The sequence below is a fragment of the Tiliqua scincoides genome, chromosome 4, assembly GCF_035046505.1.
Source record: "Tiliqua scincoides isolate rTilSci1 chromosome 4, rTilSci1.hap2, whole genome shotgun sequence".
Taxonomy (NCBI): domain Eukaryota; kingdom Metazoa; phylum Chordata; class Lepidosauria; order Squamata; family Scincidae; genus Tiliqua; species Tiliqua scincoides.
This window is the reverse complement of record NC_089824.1, coordinates 178057972-178079769: the sequence shown is the minus strand read 5'-3', so window position 1 is coordinate 178079769 and position 21798 is coordinate 178057972. Positions and strand designations below refer to the sequence as shown.

General features: G+C 43.8%; 1 protein-coding gene across 1 annotated transcript; it reads left to right on the top strand.

Annotated features, from left to right (window-relative positions):
• The first annotated feature begins 14726 nt into the window (after positions 1-14726).
• On the top strand, positions 14727-21349 carry AVPR1B (arginine vasopressin receptor 1B). The gene is made up of 2 exons (XM_066625809.1): positions 14727-15681; positions 21030-21349. Exons 1-2 carry the CDS (start codon positions 14727-14729, stop codon positions 21347-21349), a joined length of 1275 nt encoding a protein of 424 aa, XP_066481906.1.
• The last annotated feature ends 449 nt before the right edge of the window (positions 21350-21798 follow it).

Below are 21798 nucleotides of genomic sequence, written 5' to 3'. Positions count from 1 at the left end.
TCCTCAGATTTCTCCTCAGACTTTATTCAAGGCGGTTTACATGGGCAGGCAATTTAAATCCCCGTAGGGATTTTTACAATTTGAAAGGTTCTATCTTTCAAGAAACCACAACAATCAGATGTTTCTTTCTTGATCTGGCCGCACATTCTGGCCTTCATCCTCCCACGCTCAGAGCAGATGGAATAACTCGGCTCAGTTTGTCAGCTGCTTCAAGGTCGCACAGTGCTGGTGGCTTCGAACTGGCGACCTTTGGATGTTATCTTCAGGCAAATGGAGGCTCAACCCTCTAGACCAGACCTCCTGCCCTTAATATGCATTTTGAAAAATCTTTCGGTTAGATTACCATCAGTGTAAGGGGATTTTTTTGATTGATCAGCATTAGCACTCCGACCTAATTTTTCATCATTATCACTATTTTCAGAGGGGCTTTAATCTCAAGGAAGACTATTTGTGGATGTGGAGGGTGAGAAGCCAGTGATGAAGCAACACCCACAACTGTGAGAGTTAACAGCTGCCACTGTCACCACCACATGAAGTGGGTTGGTCATGGTCCCTCTGATGACCCTGAGCCTCTGGCCAGTGCTGAGTTGGTTGATCCTTGGTACAGAGTCTGGGTTCTTTCCTGAAGTTATAATAGACAACAATTAGAGTTCTGTGTGCTGGTTCTGTGATACTGAAACTGTACTTGTTACCAAGAATAAAATAAGCACATTATTTGCTCTGACGCTTGTAAAATAGTCATAGAAGAGTATGTGTGTCTGTATCAGGTGTGCCCAAACTTTTTGGCAGTAGGGCCACATCATCCCTCTGACACTTTTTCGGGGGCCAGGGGAAAAAAAAAAGAATTAATTTACATTTCAAAAGTGAATAAATTTACATAAATAAATATATTAGAGATGGAACTTATATGAATGAATGAAGGTCTTGCAATAGTTCAAGGCCTATAAAAGGCCTTGCATAAATCAAGGCCAGCCTTTCCTTTGCTGCCACTGCTGCATCACAGATGTGAAACAGCAAGCAGTGGAGGGAACCCTCATCCCGCAGCTCATGCAAGAGCTTGAACAGTTGGCCATCATGCTGAGAGCGGTTGCATCAGGCCAGCGTGGGCTCCAGCAAGTCTCCAGAGGGCCAGAGGCTCATTGGAGACTGGGGACTCCCTGAGGGCTGGATTGGGAGCCTCTGAGGGCCACAAGTGGCCCAGGGCTGGGGTTTGGGCACCCCTGGTCTACATAATTTTTAATGTGGTACTTGGCAAAAGTTAGTGGAAATACTGAAAGTGCTTTGGCTGTGCCAGATTTTAAATCTCAGTGCCTATAACAAATGGGATGGCAGAGCTGGTCTGTAGATACCAACCATTTCTGAAAACAACATCTTAGGGAGTTACCCCATACAACCCCATCAGCTGTTTAATTACTATTCAGTAGTTTCACACATACCCACATGTTGTTGAACAAAGCAAGACTAGCATTACAAAGCCATTAAGCTTAGCATTAAATTTATACAGCTTGTGTAAAAATGTCTTTTTGCCATTTATATGTCCATGGGAACACATGCACTCTCTCATTATCGGTTATCCAAAAGACCGGCTTATGGTACAGTGCCATAAATTAGGGATGTTTTATGCTCTTTGACAACACTTCTCCGGCCTTTTTATCACCCAGCTCCAGTCCTCTCACACAGACTTTCCAGGATTCTTGTTTCTCCAAAGTCAACTGATCAATAAATCATGCTCTGCCTTTCTCCACAATATAGGAGAGCTTAGCCATTCCCTAATATGTTGCAAAAAGGACAGAAATGGGCAGGGTTTGATAGTTGCAGTAAGCAAAGAGGGCTGTTTATACAAGTATATTCCACACATGTGGGTCAGGTGGAGATGTTTATCCCTCCACTGGTTGAGATGCAGTTGGCAGGATTTTGGGAAACAGACTTTTCTGCAGTCAGGCCTACATTGTGAAATTCTGTCCCCTGGGAAGCCTCCTGGCCACTTAGGTTGCTGTTTTTAGGAGAACAGTTCAAACCACTCTGTCCAACAGATTTATGGTCATGCATAAGAATTTCTGATTGAATAGCTTTTGGTCTGTGTCTGATAATCTGTTCACTTCTGTTGTTCTTGACATTTATTATTGTTTTGAGGTTGTACACAAGCTTGGGTGCTTTCTAAAAGGAAATGTGATTTATGAATTTTAATAAATGAATACATTTCTCAGACATAAATTGCCCCCATCCAAAGCTGCCAATTAGCGCTTAGCTTTGGCGGGGTAGGGAAAGGAAACAAATATAAGTACTTAGTTTCTCCCTGAGGAACTAATGGCACCTTTGGGAGAGGAAGATAAACACCAGAGAAATGGTACAGAAGGAAAAGGTTAAAAACATATAGCAACACACACACACACACACACACACACACTCCCCTGCAAAGCAGCAAAATCATACGAGATCCTGCCAGAGGCATTGCCAGCACCCGGGGGAAATGATGTCACAATGTGACATCACTTCTAAGTTTTCCCTTCAAAGGGAAACCTCCACAGGAAAAGGAACAGAGGCATGAAGCTGCTGCAGCAAGTGCCCCCTCCTCTGGGAGAATAGTAAGTGATACAAGGCAGACAATTCTGGGTTCTCCTCAGAGGAGGAGACCCTGGTGGCTTCATGTCCCCCTTGGCTCCACCCTAGTTATGTCTCTGGATCCTGCAGTGTTTGGCTCTAAATGATGAAAAAGTCTGCCAAAGATACTAGCTGGCCCTAGAGCCAAGATCATAGGTGTTGTTCTGCTCAGATCATTACATATTATCAGGAATGAGTTCACAAAGGCCTGAAGTGTGTTGATAAACCAAGCAGGCAATTGTGCCCCTTTCCATCTAATTAGGCCCCTGATTTAATTAGGCCCCCACTAAAGACAAACTGAGCCTGTAGGGAGATTGAGAGGCATGAACTATAGCTGCTGGCATCATTGAGTCTGGGTGCCTACCTCCTTTCAGCTGTAACAGATACTGTACAGCTGGCTGATAAATGAATAGATCAATTCAAGTGCCCTCTTGGGACATGGGATGATTTCATTATATTTATCTTCTCTCTGACATGTCACACAATGTTCTCTAAGTAATACCAGCAAACTGCACTTGCAAGTGGCAGATGGAAAGAAAACTGGGAAAGAAATTGCCCATCATACAAACAGACATAGTTGTATCAGCAGGATAATGGCTTGTTAATGGGGCAGTGAATCATTGCAGTAGGTCAATATTGCCTCTGGGAGAAGGTGAGGAGGGTAAAAATCAGCACAGTTCACTTTGCTTCTGGAATTATTTCATTAGTGCATGCCAATAAATACTCCTCCAAACCCCTTGACAGAATGTTACATACTTCTGTTTTTGGATCCCTATTAAACAGTGTGGAGTTTGGGAGGAGTGGCCTTCTGAAAATAAATTATATAATATATAAAGTTATACAATTGTATATAATATAAAGAAAATCTTCTTGTGTGATGATTTCAGTATAATAATGTGAAAACATAATGGACCAGGTTATTTCAGACTTTTGCCAAAGCACACTTAAAACTGTGGAGGAAAAAGGAAAACGAAACTGGACAAAAGGAACTATTGCTAGAAGTGTTTGAAAACAGTAGTGTTATTTATTTTACTCAGAAGTAAGCTTATTGTGTTCAGTAAGACAGGCAGCCCAATTCAAAACTGCCAACACCCTGATCTCTGTAAAACACATAAGCTGCATCACTTTATCTGAAAGTAACATTGGTTTAAACACACTAGATTATGGTTCAGGAAAGACTATGGTGTCTACATGTCAGAGGGTCACACACACAACAGGCTATTCCAGTGAGAGCCCCAAGAGGAAATACTGCCAACAGTGTCTTAGAGACCAGAGTGCATACAAGCCGTGGAGCCTAATATATGTTGGCTGCATACTGCTTGACACTGATTGGCGAGGTGCCAGGAGTGGGAAGGCTTGAGAAGAAAAGCAATAAAGGATGCTTGCTACCAGCTGGCATCTAAACTCATTGTTTAAAATCCAAATAATGTGATAGCTTAATTAAGTGGAAAAGAATAATGTGATCGCTCTAATGAAACAGAAACAAATAATTGCAGTAAAACTCAGAGCAGACAAGGACATTACTGTAATGGTGTGTACATCAATTACACATCAAACTTAGCCATTTGTCATTCTTCCTGATGATTCTAAAAATCAATTTTCTCTTCTACAGAACAATGGTAGACCAAGGTCTAATCCTCAATCAGGTGATCAATCTGTGTCTGGACTGTACTGCTTGAGACTGCAGGTGGGGTTTGTATGATTCAGTTCTTCATAAAAAAAATTCTCAGTATGTTGAAAATTAGCACATTAGAGATAAAACAGGGCAGGGCCTAGGAAGGAGAGGGGGGTAAATGGGGTAATTTGTACCCGGGCCCAGGGTCAAAAAGGGGGCCCAGAAATTTCGTGGGATCGTCCATCTTCCAATCTCACTCAGACTCACAGCCCATGTGGGATGTTGGGGGCATTACCATGGGCACATAGCAGCGACTACTGGCACAAGCCATACACACCAGGCCCAGGAATGCATACATTCCTTAACAGTGTCACATCTGAGAAGAAATGTACCTGTTACAGTAGCTCTTTGGCTTGTGGATTAGCTTACCATGAAGGAGTGTAGAGGAGCTCAGTGACACAGCTGCAGGATTGCAGCTGCTGCAGAAGTCCGTTTTGGTGTACACAGAACACTTTCCATTCTAGTGTGAGCCTAATATAATGATACTCATCTCCTGCAATGATTTTCTATATCTGAAATATTTTAGAGAGAGGAATGTGTTTGTCTTTCCATATTACTGTATCTAGCTGCCAACGCTGGGCAGCTAGGTAGACCTGAACTCTGCATTGGGAAGGCTGGTAGACCTGGGCTCCAAAAACTATTTCAGTTGTCACCACTCCCCCCCTGTCTGTTTTTCCCCCATTCTGCCCACCCCATTCTGCCCCCACTCTTTCACCCCCTCCCCCTTTGGGAAGGAACCCAAAGGAAACTTGTACCCCCTGGTAAAATTCCTCTCAGAGGCCCTGAGACAGGGTGATGAGAGGCTAGAGCCCTGCTCCTTGACATCCAGTTTTTTTATGTATGGATGGGGGAGGGGGGAGTTGTATGGTCAAGCATTCAATCATGTAACACATACTTCCTGCTACAGGCAGGGGGTTCCTAATGCAGGCAGGGATTTGGACTAGATGAGCTTGTAAGTCCTTTCCAACTCTATGATCCTGTGATCTGCAGCTTGATGTGGTACAGCCCAGGTCCTGGCTTGCCACGCCCTTGCAGAACAGGCCTCATGCATTCTCCTTGGATGGCCAACCTATCCATGCCATGTGACATAAGCAACACGCTATTTCAGGTAACATAATATACACCTCTTCCATGGTATTTAGTATTGCCACATAGTCTATTTACCCCATTGCAGATAAGCATAAGCAAGTGTAAATACAAAATAACCACATATCCTTTCTCCATTTAAAGCGGCAGTACTTCCCTTTCTTTCCTCTGTCCCTTGTGTTCCTTTCTTGAATGTGAGTCCCTCAGGGCAGGGAACTCTTCTGCTGTAAAGCACCTTGGTGCTATATGAACAAACCAATCCATACCTAAACTGATGCCTCCCAGTTGATTATGGCGATGTGGGAAAATCACACCCCTGCCAGTCATTTGTGATGTGCTCCTGGAGCAATGTGAAGCAACTCATCCATGTTCTGAAATAGGGGTTGCCATGCCCTTGTTCTTTGCAATCATGTCTTCTCCCTCTGGCATGGAGCTTATACTGCAATCTAGCTCAGTATAGGCTGAGCCCAATTCCACAAGCACAAAGACCCCCCAGGGACAGGACCCTACATTGACTATCTGCAGTTTATACTGTTTGTGAGGACAAGGGTGAGTGGACTGATTGGCACATCCCTGACCTGGCTTACACAGAACATGATAAATGACTTGCTTCCATGTGGCCTATATGAACAAAATCTGTGTTTCTTTCTCTAACCCACAGAAATAAAATTGGGATGAAGTAATTTGAGCATGCAAGTACTGATATTATTGGGGCAGCAAAATGAATCAGCCATTTCACCATTTCACCACTAAACTGAAGTTTCAGATCCAAATCACTGCATTTTGCTGCGAGTGTGAACAGAATGTAAATGGTTTGTTTTAAACATGGTTTAGAGATCCCCAGCATTGCGCTTTATCAAGGAAAAAAGCTCAGTGAATTAGTTATGTAATGATGTGCTACTATGGCAAAGCAAACCCTTAGAAGCTGTATCGAACAGGTGCACCAGTGTCACAGCTTTATGGAGCAGAAAGAGAGAGAGAGAGATCCATCAAGCCCTGTAGTTTGCAATGTCATTCATTGCAATAGAGCATCTGTGAAAGGATGCTGCTTAGTGGATTGGTTCCAGAATTCCCACAGAAGGAGAATATGCTTCTCTAGCTGCTCTGGAATAAGGAGCAGTGTATTGTGAACATGAGCAAATGTTTCCAACTCATCTCAAAGTACCGCAGAGGTAACTAATTCTGAGGAGTGGAGGGGCACTGCTCTCCACCTGGATCATTAGCCTAGTCCAGGGGTGACCAACCTGCACCATGTATGTAACGAGTGACATAAGCAGGGCCCGTGGATGGGGTTGCAGGGATAATTTGTACCTGGGTCCAGGGTCAAAAAGGGGGCCCAGGAGCCAAAGGAAGAACCCTGGAAATTTCCCAGGATCTTATGTTTTCCTAACTCACCTGGACTCACTGCGCACGCAGGATGCTGAGGGCGCTACTGTGGGCACTTAGTGGCTGCTGCTGCTGCAAGCCATATGCATCCAGCCAGGGCCGCTGAGGGGAATTTTATCTGGGGGTACAAAGTTTCTTTTGGGCCCCTTTGCAAGGGGGGGGGGTAAAACAGAGCAGGGGAGGGGTGGTGACGGGCGAGCAGAATAGGAGCAGGGAGGGACAAAGCAGGGTGAGGGGAGGGTACAGACAGCTGGAAAAGTCTTAGGAGCCCAGGTCTACCCACCCATGTGGCAGTGGGTAGTGTCCCCAGCATCCTGTATGGGCAACAAGTCTGAGTAGACAGGAAAATGTCAGATCCCAGGAAATTTCTGGGCCCCCTCCTTTGGCTTCTGGGCCCCCCTTTAGACGCTGGGCCCGGGTACAAATTACCCCTTTACCCCCCTCTCCTAGGCCCTGCAGCCAGCTGAGGAATGCATACATGACACTTAGTGGGAGGAAACCGACCTGCTACAGTAGTAACCCAGTAGATCTGGGCTCCAAAGATTTCTCTGGCTGTCACCAACCTTTCTCACCCTGTTTAGCCCCCTCCCCACCCCTGTTCTGCCCACCTGTGCCTCCACCCTCCCCACACTCCATTTCGCCGCCTCCTCTTCCCCTTGGAAAAGAGCCCAAAAGAAACTTTGCACCCCGTGATAAAATTCCTCTCAGAGGCCTTGGACATAAACACTAGGGCAGGGGTGCTCAATAGGTGGATCGCAATCTACCGGTAGATCGCAAGGCAAAATGAGTAGATCGCGGAGTGCCGACCCCTCCTTTCAGGTGCCTCTGGGAGGAAACGCCGGGAGTAAGGCCCATTGTACTCAATGGGGCTTACTCCCAGGTAAGTGTGGCTAGGATTGCAGCCTCACAGCCTAATCCTAGGCATGTCTACTCAGGAGTAAGTCCTGTTATACTCAGTGGGGCTCAAGGTACACCAACATACATTGTACACATAAATGTTATATGTTATGATGGCGCGAACATTGTAAAAAAAACTCTGGTAGATCTCCGGGCCTTGCTGGGTTTCAAAGTAGCTCTAGAGCCAAAAAAAGTGTGAGCACCCCTGCACTAGGGTAATGTGGCACAAGAGCAAGAAACCATTGGTTTGGTTACCTCATATAGCCAGGGCTGCAATCCTGCCTCCCTCAGAGATACATGCTATTTTTCTCAATTTACTAGAGATATAACCATACCAAGGCTCTGGGGCCATACATGATTTAAATTATCATATTTTTATTTTGACCTTTCTCCAAGGAATTTTTCATGAGCAACGGGAAATGTCTTCTGGGACCAAAGTGTCTCATTGGGCCAAAGTGCCACTACAGACAGACAAGCAAATTGTGTGAAAAGAAGGTAAGTGTACTCTCTTTTTTTGTCTATCCTTAAATCTAATTTGAAACTTAAGTTTTAATTCAAAGGTAGAACTGAAGGAGGGAATTTGAAGATCTAGTGACTGGGATATAGGGCATAGCAGCTAGGTGGGGAAATAGATTAAAAAATAAAAAGGAACAGAGCAGAAACTGGACAGGTGAAACCTAGGGAGCTCATTTTTCAGAGAATTACAGTTCAATTCTAAACAGGTCTACTCTGAGTAGTCTACTTGTGAGTAAGATCCCAGGGCACTTGGAAAAAAACACAACAGAGGAGGATAAAAGAAAGGGTGGGAGCTAATTTTAAAATTCTACCTTAAATTGTAAGCTTAGACTTGCTAAGTCTAGCTCAGTTTAACCTTAAAGCTTGGTTTAAATTAAGTCAAGTTTTGGGTTTAAATACAGTGCAACCAAATAGTTTTAGATCTAGATCTAATCTAGAGGAAGGATAAATTCCCAGTCAGTTATCGGAGAGCAGCAGCTTTGCAGTTCCTGAGGCTATCTATTGTCTTACTCATCCCCTGGTGACCAGAAGATTGCAGAGAAATTAAAATAGTTTTTTATCTATTTCTGTCTTCATAGCAGAAGAGCTTATGTAGCCCCCACTCCCAACCAAAGAATTAAGTCAAATAGAGGTTAAGAAAGAGGACATTTAAGAAATTTAGACAAATTAAAAATTAACAAGTCACCAGGCCCAGATGGCATCCACCCAAGAATTCTTAAGGAACTCAGGTGTGAAATTACTGATGTGAATAAAATATGCAACTTGTCCCTTAAAATAGCCAATGTGCCAGAGGACTGAGGGATAGCTAAAGTAACACCAATATTTTAAAAGGAGGGAGAGAGGAACCTGGAAATTACAGGCTGGTAAGCCTAACAACTGTTCCAGGTAAGGAAGGTGGAAAGCAAGGATAAAATCATGGAACATAGAGCTTTGCTGAGGGAGAGTCAATATGGCTTTTGTAAGGGTAAGTCTTGTCTCACAAATCTTTTAGTTGAAAAAGTCAGCAGGCATGTTGATGTGAGTGAATCATCTGCTGCAACAGAATAGCTCCAGTTAGGCCCAGGCTTTTAGTTCTTACACAGGGTGACCAGGTACAATGGAGAACAGAGAACCTATACCAGTGATGGCTAACCTATGGCACGCGTGCCACAGAGGGCATGCAGGACGTTGTTGGTGGGCACTCAAGCCATCGCCTCAGCTGCCAGGCGAAAGCCTCTGCAAACCGCCCCTGGAAGGCGCCAGCAGCCAGGGGAAAGGAACCAGGCCCCGGGGAAGGAGCAAGGCTGAGAGGCTCTGTGAAGGGATGTTTCTCACGTCACCTCCAGCAGCCCAATGGGAGTGCTTCCTCCCTCCCCTGTCTGGGACAAAGCGGGAGGCTCGAACAAACTTCCAGTGTGAATTCCACCATTCCTGCCAACGTGAAGGTGCGGTGTGTCGGGCGGGCTCAGCAAAGCTGCTGCCGCAGGCTTTGAGGCGCCAGCCCTGTAGGTCTCATTAAAGTAGAGACCCTGTAGGTCTCATTTAAAGTAGGTCTCATTAAAGTCATTGGGGCTTGCTCCAAGGAATGCATGGCTGGGATTGCAGCTTCAGAGCCCAATCCTACTGTCTACGCAGTAGGATTGCATGTCTTATCAGAAGTAAGTCCACTGTACTCAGTGGGGCTTACTCCCAGGAAAGTGAGGGTAGGATTGCTGCCCTAGTCAAAAGGGGGGGGGGTGCTCCTAGTTTAAGAGCCCAATGCTATGCATCTCTACTCAGGAGTCAGTCCCATTAGAGTCAATGGGGCTTGCTCCCAGAAAAGCATGGCTGGGATTGCAGCCTCAGAGCCCAAGCCCAAGCATGTCTACTCAGAAGGAAGTCCCATTAGAGTCATGAGAGTCACACTCCCAGGAAAGTGTGGCTAGGATTGCAGCCTGAGAGCCCATGCCTATGCATGTTTACTCAGAAGTAAGTCCATTGTAGTCGGTGGGGCTTACTCCCAGGAAAGTGAGGGTAGGATTGCAGCCTGAGGGCGTGGCATGGACATTCCCTTGGCAGGGTTGGAGAGGAGCTAGGTTGGAGGGGAGCATAGCTCACAGCTTGGCATAGCTGGAGGGGATCAGAGCTGGAGGGGAGCAGAGCGCTTGGGCCACAGCACGGGCTTTGTGGCACCAGCCTTGCACATGCTGCTGGCCTTGCCTTGTTGCCCACTGGAGGCTTATCTGTAAGAACCTCACACAAAACTAATTTTTATATGATCTTAAAGGTAAACCACAGAATTGCTTCTCCAATCCTATTGGAAAAGAAGTGCATGCAGAATTTCACATAGCTGTGAGTGTTCATGAAATACAGCATGATGCAGCCATCCAACTAGGATACTGCTGGCTTAATTAAAAAATAAATGAAATCTTGCACAGTATTACTATTACTGACAGCATTTATATGCTCCCTGTCCCTAAGGGGCTCACAATGTAAAAAGAAACAAAAGAACACCAGCAGACAGCCACCAGAAAAGACACTGCTGGGGTGTGGAGGACCAGTTACTCTCCCCCTGCTCAATAAAACTGGAACACCCACTTACCCAGCATGTAATTGCCCAGCGTGTACACAGTGAGCACAATTACCCAGCATGTAATTAACCTGTGGAACTCCTTGCCACAGAATGTGGTGATGACATCTAGCCTAGATGCCTTTAAGAGGGGATTCGACAAATTTCTGGAGGAAAAGTCCATCATGGGTTACTAGCCCTGATGGGTATGTGCTACCTCCTTATTATAGATGTGTGCCACTGTGAAATACAGGAGCTGGACTAGATGGGCCATTGACCTGATCCAGCAGGCTCTTCTTATGTTCTTATGTTCCTGTGTTCCAGCCGCTCATACAGCCAACCAGCTAACCAGCCAGCACTCTACAGTGCACAGCACAGGCTGAGGGAAGCAGCACAAAGATGTTAATGTATGAGTTATTTTTTCTAAAGGAAAACCTCAGTATTCAGGTTAAATTGCCTATTGGCACTTTGAGTTCCGATTTGGTCCCTTGTGCTCTGGTATACTGAGTAGGAGATGCTGAACTAAGCATGGGTCTGACCTATCCCAAATTAACCCACTTTTGCCTGGCCCACAGGTGTACACATTTGGTTCCTGTTGCATATATGTTGGGCAGACATGGTTTAAGGGCATATAAATCCCAATGATTTCATTCAGAAAGTTAAATGTACAGTATGCTTAAAGCTTTCCCCTAGAAATCAGTGAGGATTAAAATGTGCTTCACTTTGGCTCAGTTGTGCCTTAAATTAACAAAAATGGACTGAAAGCTTCAAGTGAAAGGTGTTAAGAATGACTGCCGACAGCAGACAACTAGGTGCCTGAAGCAGACGGCCTCCCTTGAAAACTGCAGTGGGTGTGGAAAGTGCTGAGAAAGAGGCAAATTTATTTTCTCAAGTGGATCACCCTCTCAGTCTGTGAATACTGTGAATATGCCCTGAACAGGAATGTTTACCTGATGCACCAATTGGTTTGATTTGGTTAATATGAGAATAAATTGTTCTCTTAAGATTAGTTTCCTTGCTGTGCTGCAACCAGCTGAGAGCCACAGGCTTTCCTCATTTACCCCAATGTCATCCTGAAGCAATTCCTTTTGCACATCCTTTGGAAATGTGAGTAGAAAATGCTTTGGGAGGAATGTCTCGCTTCACATTGATTATGTTGCAAGATTCTTGCAGATCCATTAGAGGGGTTGTTGTGGATTTGCTGTCAGTGTTATGAATGGTTCTGTCAGGAAGGTTGTGTCTGAAGTGATTCTGGATTGGCAAGTCACGAATGGATAAAATAACTTGAATGTTCCTTTAATGTCTGCAGTGGTTTTCCTGACTGGGTCTTTCATCTACAGAGGCCAGATCTGAGAAAAGTGCTTGGATAATTGTACATGCAGAAATAAGTTGACAATTTTTGAAGACAGAGTTTTAGGGTGGGGAGGGAGTGATGGAGAAGAGAGAGAGAAAGTTGTGGGTTGGCTGGAAGAGAAGCACCTTGTGTGCAGGTCCTCTCTCTGGGAATCTGAGGTGAGATAGTGGATCTGCTACTTTGTAAGAGTGCCTCTTTACTTTCACTTGTGCCCTACTTAGGATCTGCAAAGAAGGCCAACATTGCAAGGACACCATAAGCCTTGAGTGTTCTCTCATCCCCCCAAGCTAAATCCTATAGTGCTGCCCCAGTACTTCTCACCATTTCAGGAAATGGGGAGTGTTTAACCATATTATTCAAGAAATGGCTGTAGAAGTGTATAACATATAATTAATGCACTTACTGCTGCAAAAACAGCAACAGCCAACTACTGAAAGAGATTCTTTCCATCTTCCTGTCTTTTTGGACTGGTTTTACAGAATATGGGATGTTGCTATTATTGTGTCCCAAAGGGCATACTGCCAAGAATCTAATTTTCAAATCTCTTTTCTATTTCATTTCTACCTTCAACTGGATTTAATTTTTGTTTGTACTTTATTGCACACTTTTATTAAACTGCTCATAAATCAGACAGCCTGATTGTAAACAGTATATTGTGCCCTGTGATACTTCTCTCCCCATAATAAGTGCATGACATCTGACATTTTTATGGGATAGCATATAGTCCTGTTTACATGTCTATTTCCGAGTGACTATCCTATACGATCTGTTCATGTTCTTGCCTGCAAACTATTTGCCTAGTACTAAATAAAAAGCAGTACCCACACCAGCAGTTAATTCAAATATAATAAATGTAACTGTAGTAGTTTTGTTCTTTACATAAAGCAACTTCTACAAAAAGGAAAACAACTATACCAAGAAAGTGGAATTATTTTTGTTTGTTTGTTTGCTCCAAGGACTAGCATCCCAATTGGCTGTTGCTGCTTCTTCTAAATTGAAGAAAACCAAATTGTGATCCCTTAAAATCAAAAGTCTTCACTATTGCAAAACAAACTCCCTGGCAAACTTTACCTGTGTGATAAAGATATTCTGGATAAGGACAACCATCTGTTGTGGATTGCTGTATGTTATAGTACAGACATCTCAGGAAAGTGTTCTTAAAACCTAAAGATTATTAGTCATTGCCTTTGTCATGTGTAGTAGAAACATTTCTATTCAAGATTTCAGGCAAAAAGCTTTATTAACAAATCTCAGATTTGTATCTTCTGAAGTTCCTGTTAGTTTGTCCAAGAGAGCATCAATTTATCTAGAGACCATCAATCACAACACATACGAGACACTGAACTGGGAGACATACAGAAGCACACACTGTGGTTTGTCTATCCGAACTATCTATCTCAACCTAGAATGTCAGTACAATATAAACTTTCAAAAACTAGGGCTGCAACTGTATCTGCACTTAACTGGAAATAAGCCTCATTGAAATTAAGGGGACTTGCTTCCGAGTAGACATGGTTAGGATTGTGCTGTAACTTCCTTAGAACAATGTTTGGGAATTTTCTGTTCTGTATAATCATGCTGCTTAAACCACTTGTGAGCAAAGAAGCAAACCTGAGAAATAAAACTTCTGGATAGGAGGTCAAAAAAGGCCAAGGGGCAAAAAGAAGAAAGGAGGTCGTAATATTGCTGGTTCTGCATTCCAACACAATATACGTACAAAACCAGTAAAACCAAAACCTTTCTTTGCTATCTAGACAGAAAGATACGAAGCTATATTCAGCTGGGGTAATAAATGCAAAATTTGGTTTTTATTTTTATTTGAAAGGAAGGAAGGAAGACTCTTTGTGTGTGTTGTGCAAGTAGGAGACTCACATCAAGCTGCAGCTCAGCAACAAGGAAGACAATGGAACCAGACAGCAGGAACCAACCAGAGAGGGCAACTCCCAATCTATAAAACCCAGACCCAAGCAGCCACCGTTTACACAATCTGGGGGATCAGCTGCATTCTGATTTAGCACCTCTCCCCAGCACCCAAGAAGAGATTTGTCTCCGTGCATTTTGGATTTGTTTTCTAAAAATCTTTTAATTTAATTTAGTTTTTTGAGAAAGTATAATATCTGCCTGACTGCTGGATTTGTAAGATAGTTTTGAATTCACTGATATGTCTGTTAGAGGATTTAAACATTAATACTAGTACTAGAAGAGCTGATCAGTTCAGAGGAAAAAGAAGAATTGATCCTGAGAGGATAAGGAGCAAGAAAACAGGGTGGGGTGACTGAGTGTGCATCATTCCAAGAGGTAAATTATTCCAAAAGAAGGTGTTGAGATGGGTGCAGGAGGGAGAAGAAATGAAAACTGATGAAGAGGTGATGTGTTTTGACAGAAGATCTACGGCTGTCCAGATAAATTGAAAAAGAGTGTAGTACCTTGTCAACCAAATCTGATTCACCTATTATAGAGAGAAATAAGCATCCAAATATTAAGGGCCCAGTTAGAGAAGAATCAGCTCAAGGATGAAGAAATTTTTAGGTTTCTGATATTCAGTCAGGAGGGTGCTACTATTCTAACAATTTGATCTGAAATCAGTTTGAGAGAGAAAAGGAGCCTCTCAGTCACCCAGAGCCTCTTCACTGTATTCTAGTATCTACTTTTGGGTTATCACCAGTCCTCTTGAATCTTTCTCTATGGAGAGGAACAGCACCTACCTCAGCAGCCTGGTGGATGGCTCTCGGCTGGAGAACACCAAAACATTAAAGCCACAGGATGGAGACCCAAACCAGACTGTCCTCCACACCCGGGATGAAGAGCTTGCCAAGGCTGAGATTGGAGTTCTGGCTGCCATCTTGGTGGTGACTATGATGGGGAACCTGGGTGTCCTTCTGGCCATGTATCGGCTGAGGAAGAAGATGAGCCGCATGCACCTTTTCATCTTGCACCTGGGTCTGACTGACCTTGGAGTGGCCCTTTTCCAGGTACTTCCCCAGATGATTTGGGAGGTGACCTATCGTTTTCAGGGGCCTGATCCTCTTTGCAGGGCTGTCAAATATCTGCAGGTGCTGAGCATGTTTGCCTCCACCTACATGCTCATTGCCATGACACTGGATCGCTACATGGCTGTGTGTCATCCACTGCGCACCCTCCAGCAGCCCAGCTGCCAGGCTTACCAGATGATTGGGGTCACTTGGTTACTCAGTTGCTTGCTCAGCTTGCCTCAGATCTTCATCTTTTCATTGAAGGAGGTGCGCCAAGGCTCTGGTGTGTGGGATTGTTGGGCAGAATTCAAGTACCCTTGGGGGGCCAAGGCCTATATCACTTGGATGACCCTGTGCGTTTTTGTGCTGCCTGTGGCCATCCTCACAGTCTGTTACAGCCTCATCTGCCACAAGATTTGCAAGAATCTTCGAGGAAAGACTCAAAGTGGTGGTCCTCATGCTTCTACTATTTCCCACAAGGCCTCGGCTGAGAAGGGAGCAGAGTGCCAGTCTGGCTCTCGTGTAAGCAGCGTGCGCACCATCTCACGTGCAAAGATCCGCACAGTGAAGATGACCTTTGTCATAGTACTGACCTATGTTGCTTGCTGGGCACCCTTCTTCAGTGTGCAGATGTGGTCAGTGTGGGACACAAATGCACCAAACGATGGTGAGTGTTTTTTTGAGTGGGAGAGGCAGAGAGCCAGTTTCAGAGGTTCATCTTATTTTCTGTCTAGGTTTCTGGGGCCAATGCAATCGTTGTTGTTCAGCCACTCATTCCTAGTGGCTTCTAAGAGGATCCAGTATCAGTGGCATACCAAGGGTGGTGTGGTGTGTGGGGTCCACCCTAGGTGCAAGTAATAAGGGGATGCATTGCCTTTGGGCTGAAATGGGAGGTTGATGCTTTCTTTGCCTCAGGAGGGTTGGAGGAGCTTCTTTGTGCTTCTGAGATCCCCATTTTGCCAATCTGTCTTGATTGGCAATGTGAAGGAAGGCAAAGCAAGGTCAGGTGGAGTGTTTCTTTCTTCTCCCCACTCACTGGAGGACAGTTTAGCAACCTTGCCTGTGCATCTGGTGTTTTCCTCAGGAGCAACAAACAGAAAAGGTGCACCTGTGCTGTACTTACGGTCATAGAGCAAAGCAGGTGGGGTGTTGCTCTCTCACTCGTCCTCTCCTTCCTCTTCTGTCACCAACATCTGTCTGTTCTGGGTGTCAAATACACTAGGTTCACCACTGTCCAGTATAGACTCTTAAATTCACCCCAGCAGAAAGAGCACTCTTCCACCTAAATGTGTAAAACCATCAAGAAGACAGATTTACTACAGAATACTACACACAAACACAAACATACTCTTTTGTGTCCCTCTGTCTCTTGTATACAAATGCACAACAACTCCTGCCTTGCACACACAACTTGGCAGAGAAAAATCATACACACGCGCTGGCAAAGAAAAGAGATCTTTCAACACATACCTGCATCTCTCGTACCATCAAAGTAAAATGCAATACCTAGGCTGCTGTCTCTCTCACACACTCACATTGACACTCTTCCAGGAGTGAGTACATTGCTCTGCATCTCCATCTAGCTTTCAGTGAGGCAGAATGGAAATGATTTTGAATGCAAAGAGATTCTTGGGGAAGTTGTTTTCCATCTTTTATGGGTTAATTACCTCGGCAATAACAACACATGATTTAAATGTTGTTGCAAGATCCAGATGTGCCTAGATCACACTTCGGAAATGAAATAATAATGTTGCACACTAAAACCAGTTCTATTACATAAATCAAATGCAGACACTTGTGAATTAATATTAAATTGCTGTTGTGCAAATTGCAAAATGCTCTCATGGTATTTTCTCAGTTTTGAGCTCTTTGCAGCAACTTCAATCAAATAATTCTTCAGAGAAATATTATTTACATAGACATTTGAATCCAAAATAGCAACTTATTTTTAAAAGAGATTATAATAAAAGGTATGTAGCATCCCAGAGTGGGCATCATCTCTGAACTGAAGGATTTGTGTGGTCAGTGAACCAATAGTAGAGCAGTAAGAAAACAGTGGAATCCAGTGACCTGAGTTCCAATTCTTCTCTAATGGCTACTTGGAGGTCATTTTACATATCATATGTTGTCAGGTGCCATTTTGCAATGATGCTTGCAGTGAGAACCAAAGCCAATCCTGATGAGCATATGATACAAGCTGTATATAGTGCGACCTGATTATTGACCTCTTTGTGTGTAGTTATTCATGTTACATTCAACAGCCTTAAAGAATTACATGTACATTTGAGAGCTCCAGTTTCCAGGTTGATTCTTTGAATGAATGCATATGCAGTTGTTCACACAGTGATGGGTACATGTGTACAGACATTTATACTGTACATGGATACAACATAATGTGTGAATAAAGGGAGCCCCATGAAGCTCAAGAGAGTCCTGTGCTTCCCTCCTTCCAATTCAATGCGTACACTGCAAGCACAATGGAAAATGGGAAATTTGTGTGCATCTCTCCAATCCACTAGTGTAAATAAGGTGGATGGGGGTAAGGGCCCCGGGGTACAAAGTCTTGGGGGGTGTCAAACCTCATCTACTGAAAACTACAGCACCTAAGACTCCTCATGCAGCAAACTCTTTGGCTTGCTTCAGGACTTAGATGGATGGGGCCACAAGCCAATGGACAATCTGGGCAACGTTGTTTGTTGCAATAGAGATATCTAGATGTGGTCACTTCACCACAGGGAACAATGCTGTGTGCAGTGAGAACCTAAGGTGGAGGCAGAGTCCAGGCCAAAGTCTAGTTCATCACATCACTGCAATTACTTCTAGGTCAGACACTTCTGGGGAGGGGAGTGGTGTCTGATGTCATGGTCCCGGTGCCAGATGCCCTTGCTATGGCAGTGGCCCAGTCTCAGTCAGCCATCTCTTTCCACTCAGTCAGCTTCAAAGCTCATATCAAATGACTGAACAAAAGACTAGATGGAGCCAAAGATGCCCATAGTTCACAGGAAGCACTGCTGTGACCTGTGGGGCCTTGCTGCTGACTCCTGGGGATTGTAAGCATGACCTAGAATACACTCAAAACTAGTCTCCTTCATCTGGACATTGCAGGGAAATATTAGCAGAGAATGGACATGTGGCCTTTCTGGGATGTTTGTTAGTATCATTATCTTCTCATTGAGGACCACCTCCCTCTGGTAAACTGCCACATCTACAATTACTGTAGAGTCCTTATCCATATTTGGATTGCATTAGTTGAAACTCATTCCTTTTGTAGCTTAGTGTTCTGAAGAGCATACTTAACAGCAGTTCTCTACAAATCACCTCCACCCCATTGGATTAACTCAAGTGGTGCTCTTGAAGAGCCCATTGAAATCAAGAGGAGTTATGTAAAACATCTAACAGGAAGTCCAAATTACATCAGTGAGATTTAGCAGTCCTTCCCTCTTGAAGCCAATGACAAAATCCCTGCTTTTTTTTTTTTTTATGGAGCAGAATGCCATCCTTGAATAAAAACATTAAGAGCAATTAAGACCTTAAGAACATTCATATTAACATTATGAACATTAAAAACAATCTCATTGCTTTTGGATTATGCAGGTGCTATTTGAGTAGAAGTGGGAATACCTGTTCTAAGGATGTATTTGCCACATAGAGTTTTTTTTAATAAGTTCTTGCATTTAAAATAATTGATCTTTTTGAAAATTTTCTTGCATGCTTACTCATGGCGCCCATTTTAATCCATCAAAAGAATTGTAATTAATTTGTTTCATTTGTTAATTGACTAAACACTGCAACCCTAATTAGCAAAGCTGTAAATCTAGAGGGCTATCATCATTAATGCTACGTCCAGGCACTGTTGCAAATGGGTACATTTAATCAAGGAAATACAACCCAATGATTTTGAAATGGTGGGCATTCAGTTATTGTGAGGGAATCAGCCCAGTGGAAATATTGTCAACAAGGCCTTTTGAGTGTGAACAAGCCAATGTGTCTGCTTTTATTATACTGTGGACCAGCTGGTAATCAGATTAATCTTAACATTCATATTTTCCATATCAGATGATTTTGTTTACAATGCTGCAGGATTCTCAGGTTATCAAATATTGTTTTCTGATAAGATAAAAAAAATGGTATAGAAGTTTTCCTTTCATCTACCTATTAACTTTCTGTAATGAGACTTGCAGGGGGAAAAAGACAATATGGAGGGCTGCTTGGAAGAGGGGAGGATGTAGGATACTTCATGGACATAGGAGAATGCAGAGATACAGACTGATTTTATTGTAAACAGGCCTGGAATTGCGAGCTTGTGACTGTTGCTGAACCAGTGGATGAGGCAGGTTTAGTTTCCTTATTCTGTCCCCCCCCCCCATCAGTCCAGTCACATCCAGCCTCTCCCTGGCCTGAAGTGATGAGGACTCAATATGCTGTGCTTGCAGCGAACTGTGAAGGGGGGGGCACACAGACAGCTTGGGTGGAAATTGGACAAGAGAAGCATGTTTGCATCCTCACAATTTAGCTGAAGATTCATAGTTAATGAAGGACTCTCTGGTTGCATCCTGGCAACCCTGGTTAGATCTATCCAAACCTTAAATGACACTCTGAAAGGTCCTGTTCCCCCCCCCCCCACCATGAGAACCGAATAACCCAAACTAGGGAGAGAACAATCACATATTCTTGCACATTTTGCCTATTCTTCCAAAAGCTGCAGGAAAATGCAGTGATGATATAGACCAGGGGTGTCCAAACGTTTTGACAGGAGGGCCACATGACACTATGTCGGGGGCCGGGGAAAAATAATTATTTTACATTTAAAATTTGAATAAATTTACAGAAATGAATTTATTAAAGACGGAACTTATATGAATGAATGAAGGTCTTGCAATAGCTGCAGCAACTGTTACCCTGCACATCCCTGATCTTGTCTGATCTTGGAAGCTAAGCAGGGTCAGGCCTGGTTAGTACTTGGATGGGAGATCGCCTGGGAATACCGGGTGCTGTAGGCCTATATCATAGTCTTTCGAGACTGAAGGTTGCCAACCTTGCAATAGCTCATGGCCTATAAAAGGCCTTGCACAAAGCAAGGCTAACCTTTCCTTTGCTGCCACTGCTGCATCACAGATGTGAAACAGCAAGTAGTGGAGGAAGCCCTCATTCCACAGCTCAGGTGAGAGGTTGAACAGTTGTCCTCATGCTAAGAGCAGTTGTGTTGGGCCAGCATGGGCTCCAGCAAGTCTCCAGAGGGCCAGAGGATCATTGGAGATTGGGAGTTCCCCAAGGGGAGGGGACTAGAGTTGGCAGGTGAGATGATACAAAATGCAAATGTCATTGATTCATTGATCCATCAGTACAAAGGCTAATACGGGAAGAGCTGATACAACTAATTGTGGCTTATGTATGTCTAATACGTTATGCTTATCCTACAGAAAGCATTTCTGTGCCACATATATGCACTGTAAAATGCATATGTATGTGATAATGATCACGTATGATGATCAAAGTATAGGTTTGATGCTTTTTTTCCTGCATTTCTTTCTGCATTTCTGTGTGGAGAAAAAAAGCATCAAACCCACACTTTGATCATCATATGTGATCATTATCACATATACGTGCATTTTACAGTGCATACATGTGGCAGGAAGCTGTAATTGGCCAATTCAGGCTTGTTAGAATGTATCCAATTGAATGTATATTCAATTTGTGTAAAGCCAGCTTGATATGATGATGATGATTAATTCAGAATATTTATATACCAATTTTCAACGACAAAAATAGTTCACAAAGCGTTTTGCAGAGCCAAATAAATAAAATAAATAAATAAATGGTTTCCTGTCACACAATCTAAAAAAGATGCAAAAGAGAGGTGCCAGCAACAGCCTGGAAAAGATGCTGTGCTGGGGTGAAGAGGGACAGTTCTCCCTCTTCTAAATATAAGAGGACAACACTTTAAAAGGTACCCCTTTGCCCATTTTCTATTGACATGCACCTGAAAAAGAACTGCCTTTATTTTCTTCTTTTCAGAGTCCAGCAATGTGACTTTCACCATCACTATGTCACTGGCCAGCCTCAGCAGCTGCTGCAACCCCTGGATCTACATGTTCTTCAGTGGACACCTCCTTCATGATATCCTGCGCTTTTTCTCCTGCTGTGGGAGTCTCCACTCCAATCTCAAGAGGCAGTTCTCCAATGGAAGTCTCTGCAGCCGGAAAACCACCATCTTGACTCACAGCCCACAGAGCACCTTAGTGGGTGGTGGTGTCAGGGTTCAGATGCAACTAGAAAGCTTGAAAGATTTCTACCAGCCCTATGAGGACACTGTGAATGAATCTGGAGTGCTCTAAAATGAAGGCTTGTGGCATTGGGGTATTACTAGTTAAAAATTATTTGATGCCTATAACCAGGGCCAACCTAAGACATTTTGGTGCCTTAGGCAAAAGACAAGTTGGCACCCCCAACCTGTAAGTCAGCGGTGGTACACAGGCACTCTAAGACCATGACACTAAGGCAAGAAAGATTGTTGCTACTCTTAAAATGATTTGGGGCTTCAGCTTTTTCCTGAGTTCAAGGTTCCTCCTGACTTTATCCTCATAGCAATCCTCTAAGATGGGCTATATGACCAGGTCAGGGTATCCAATGAGCTTCATGGTTGAGTGGGAATTTGAACTCAAATCTCCCAGGTCCTAGTCTAACACTCAGCTTATGTTGCCCACATCCAGTGAGGCTTAGGCTGCAAATCAGATAGGCACTTGCTTGGGAGTAAGTCCTGCTGATTTGGTTTACTTCTGAGTAG

Coding starts and splice junctions, on each gene's coding strand:
- AVPR1B (XM_066625809.1), top strand. CDS start 14,727: ATGGAGAGGAACAGCACCTACCTCAGCAGCCTGGTGGATGGCTCTCGG. Junction 15,682..21,029: donor CACAAATGCACCAAACGATG/GTGAGTGTTTTT, acceptor TCTTCTTTTCAG/AGTCCAGCAATGTGACTTTC.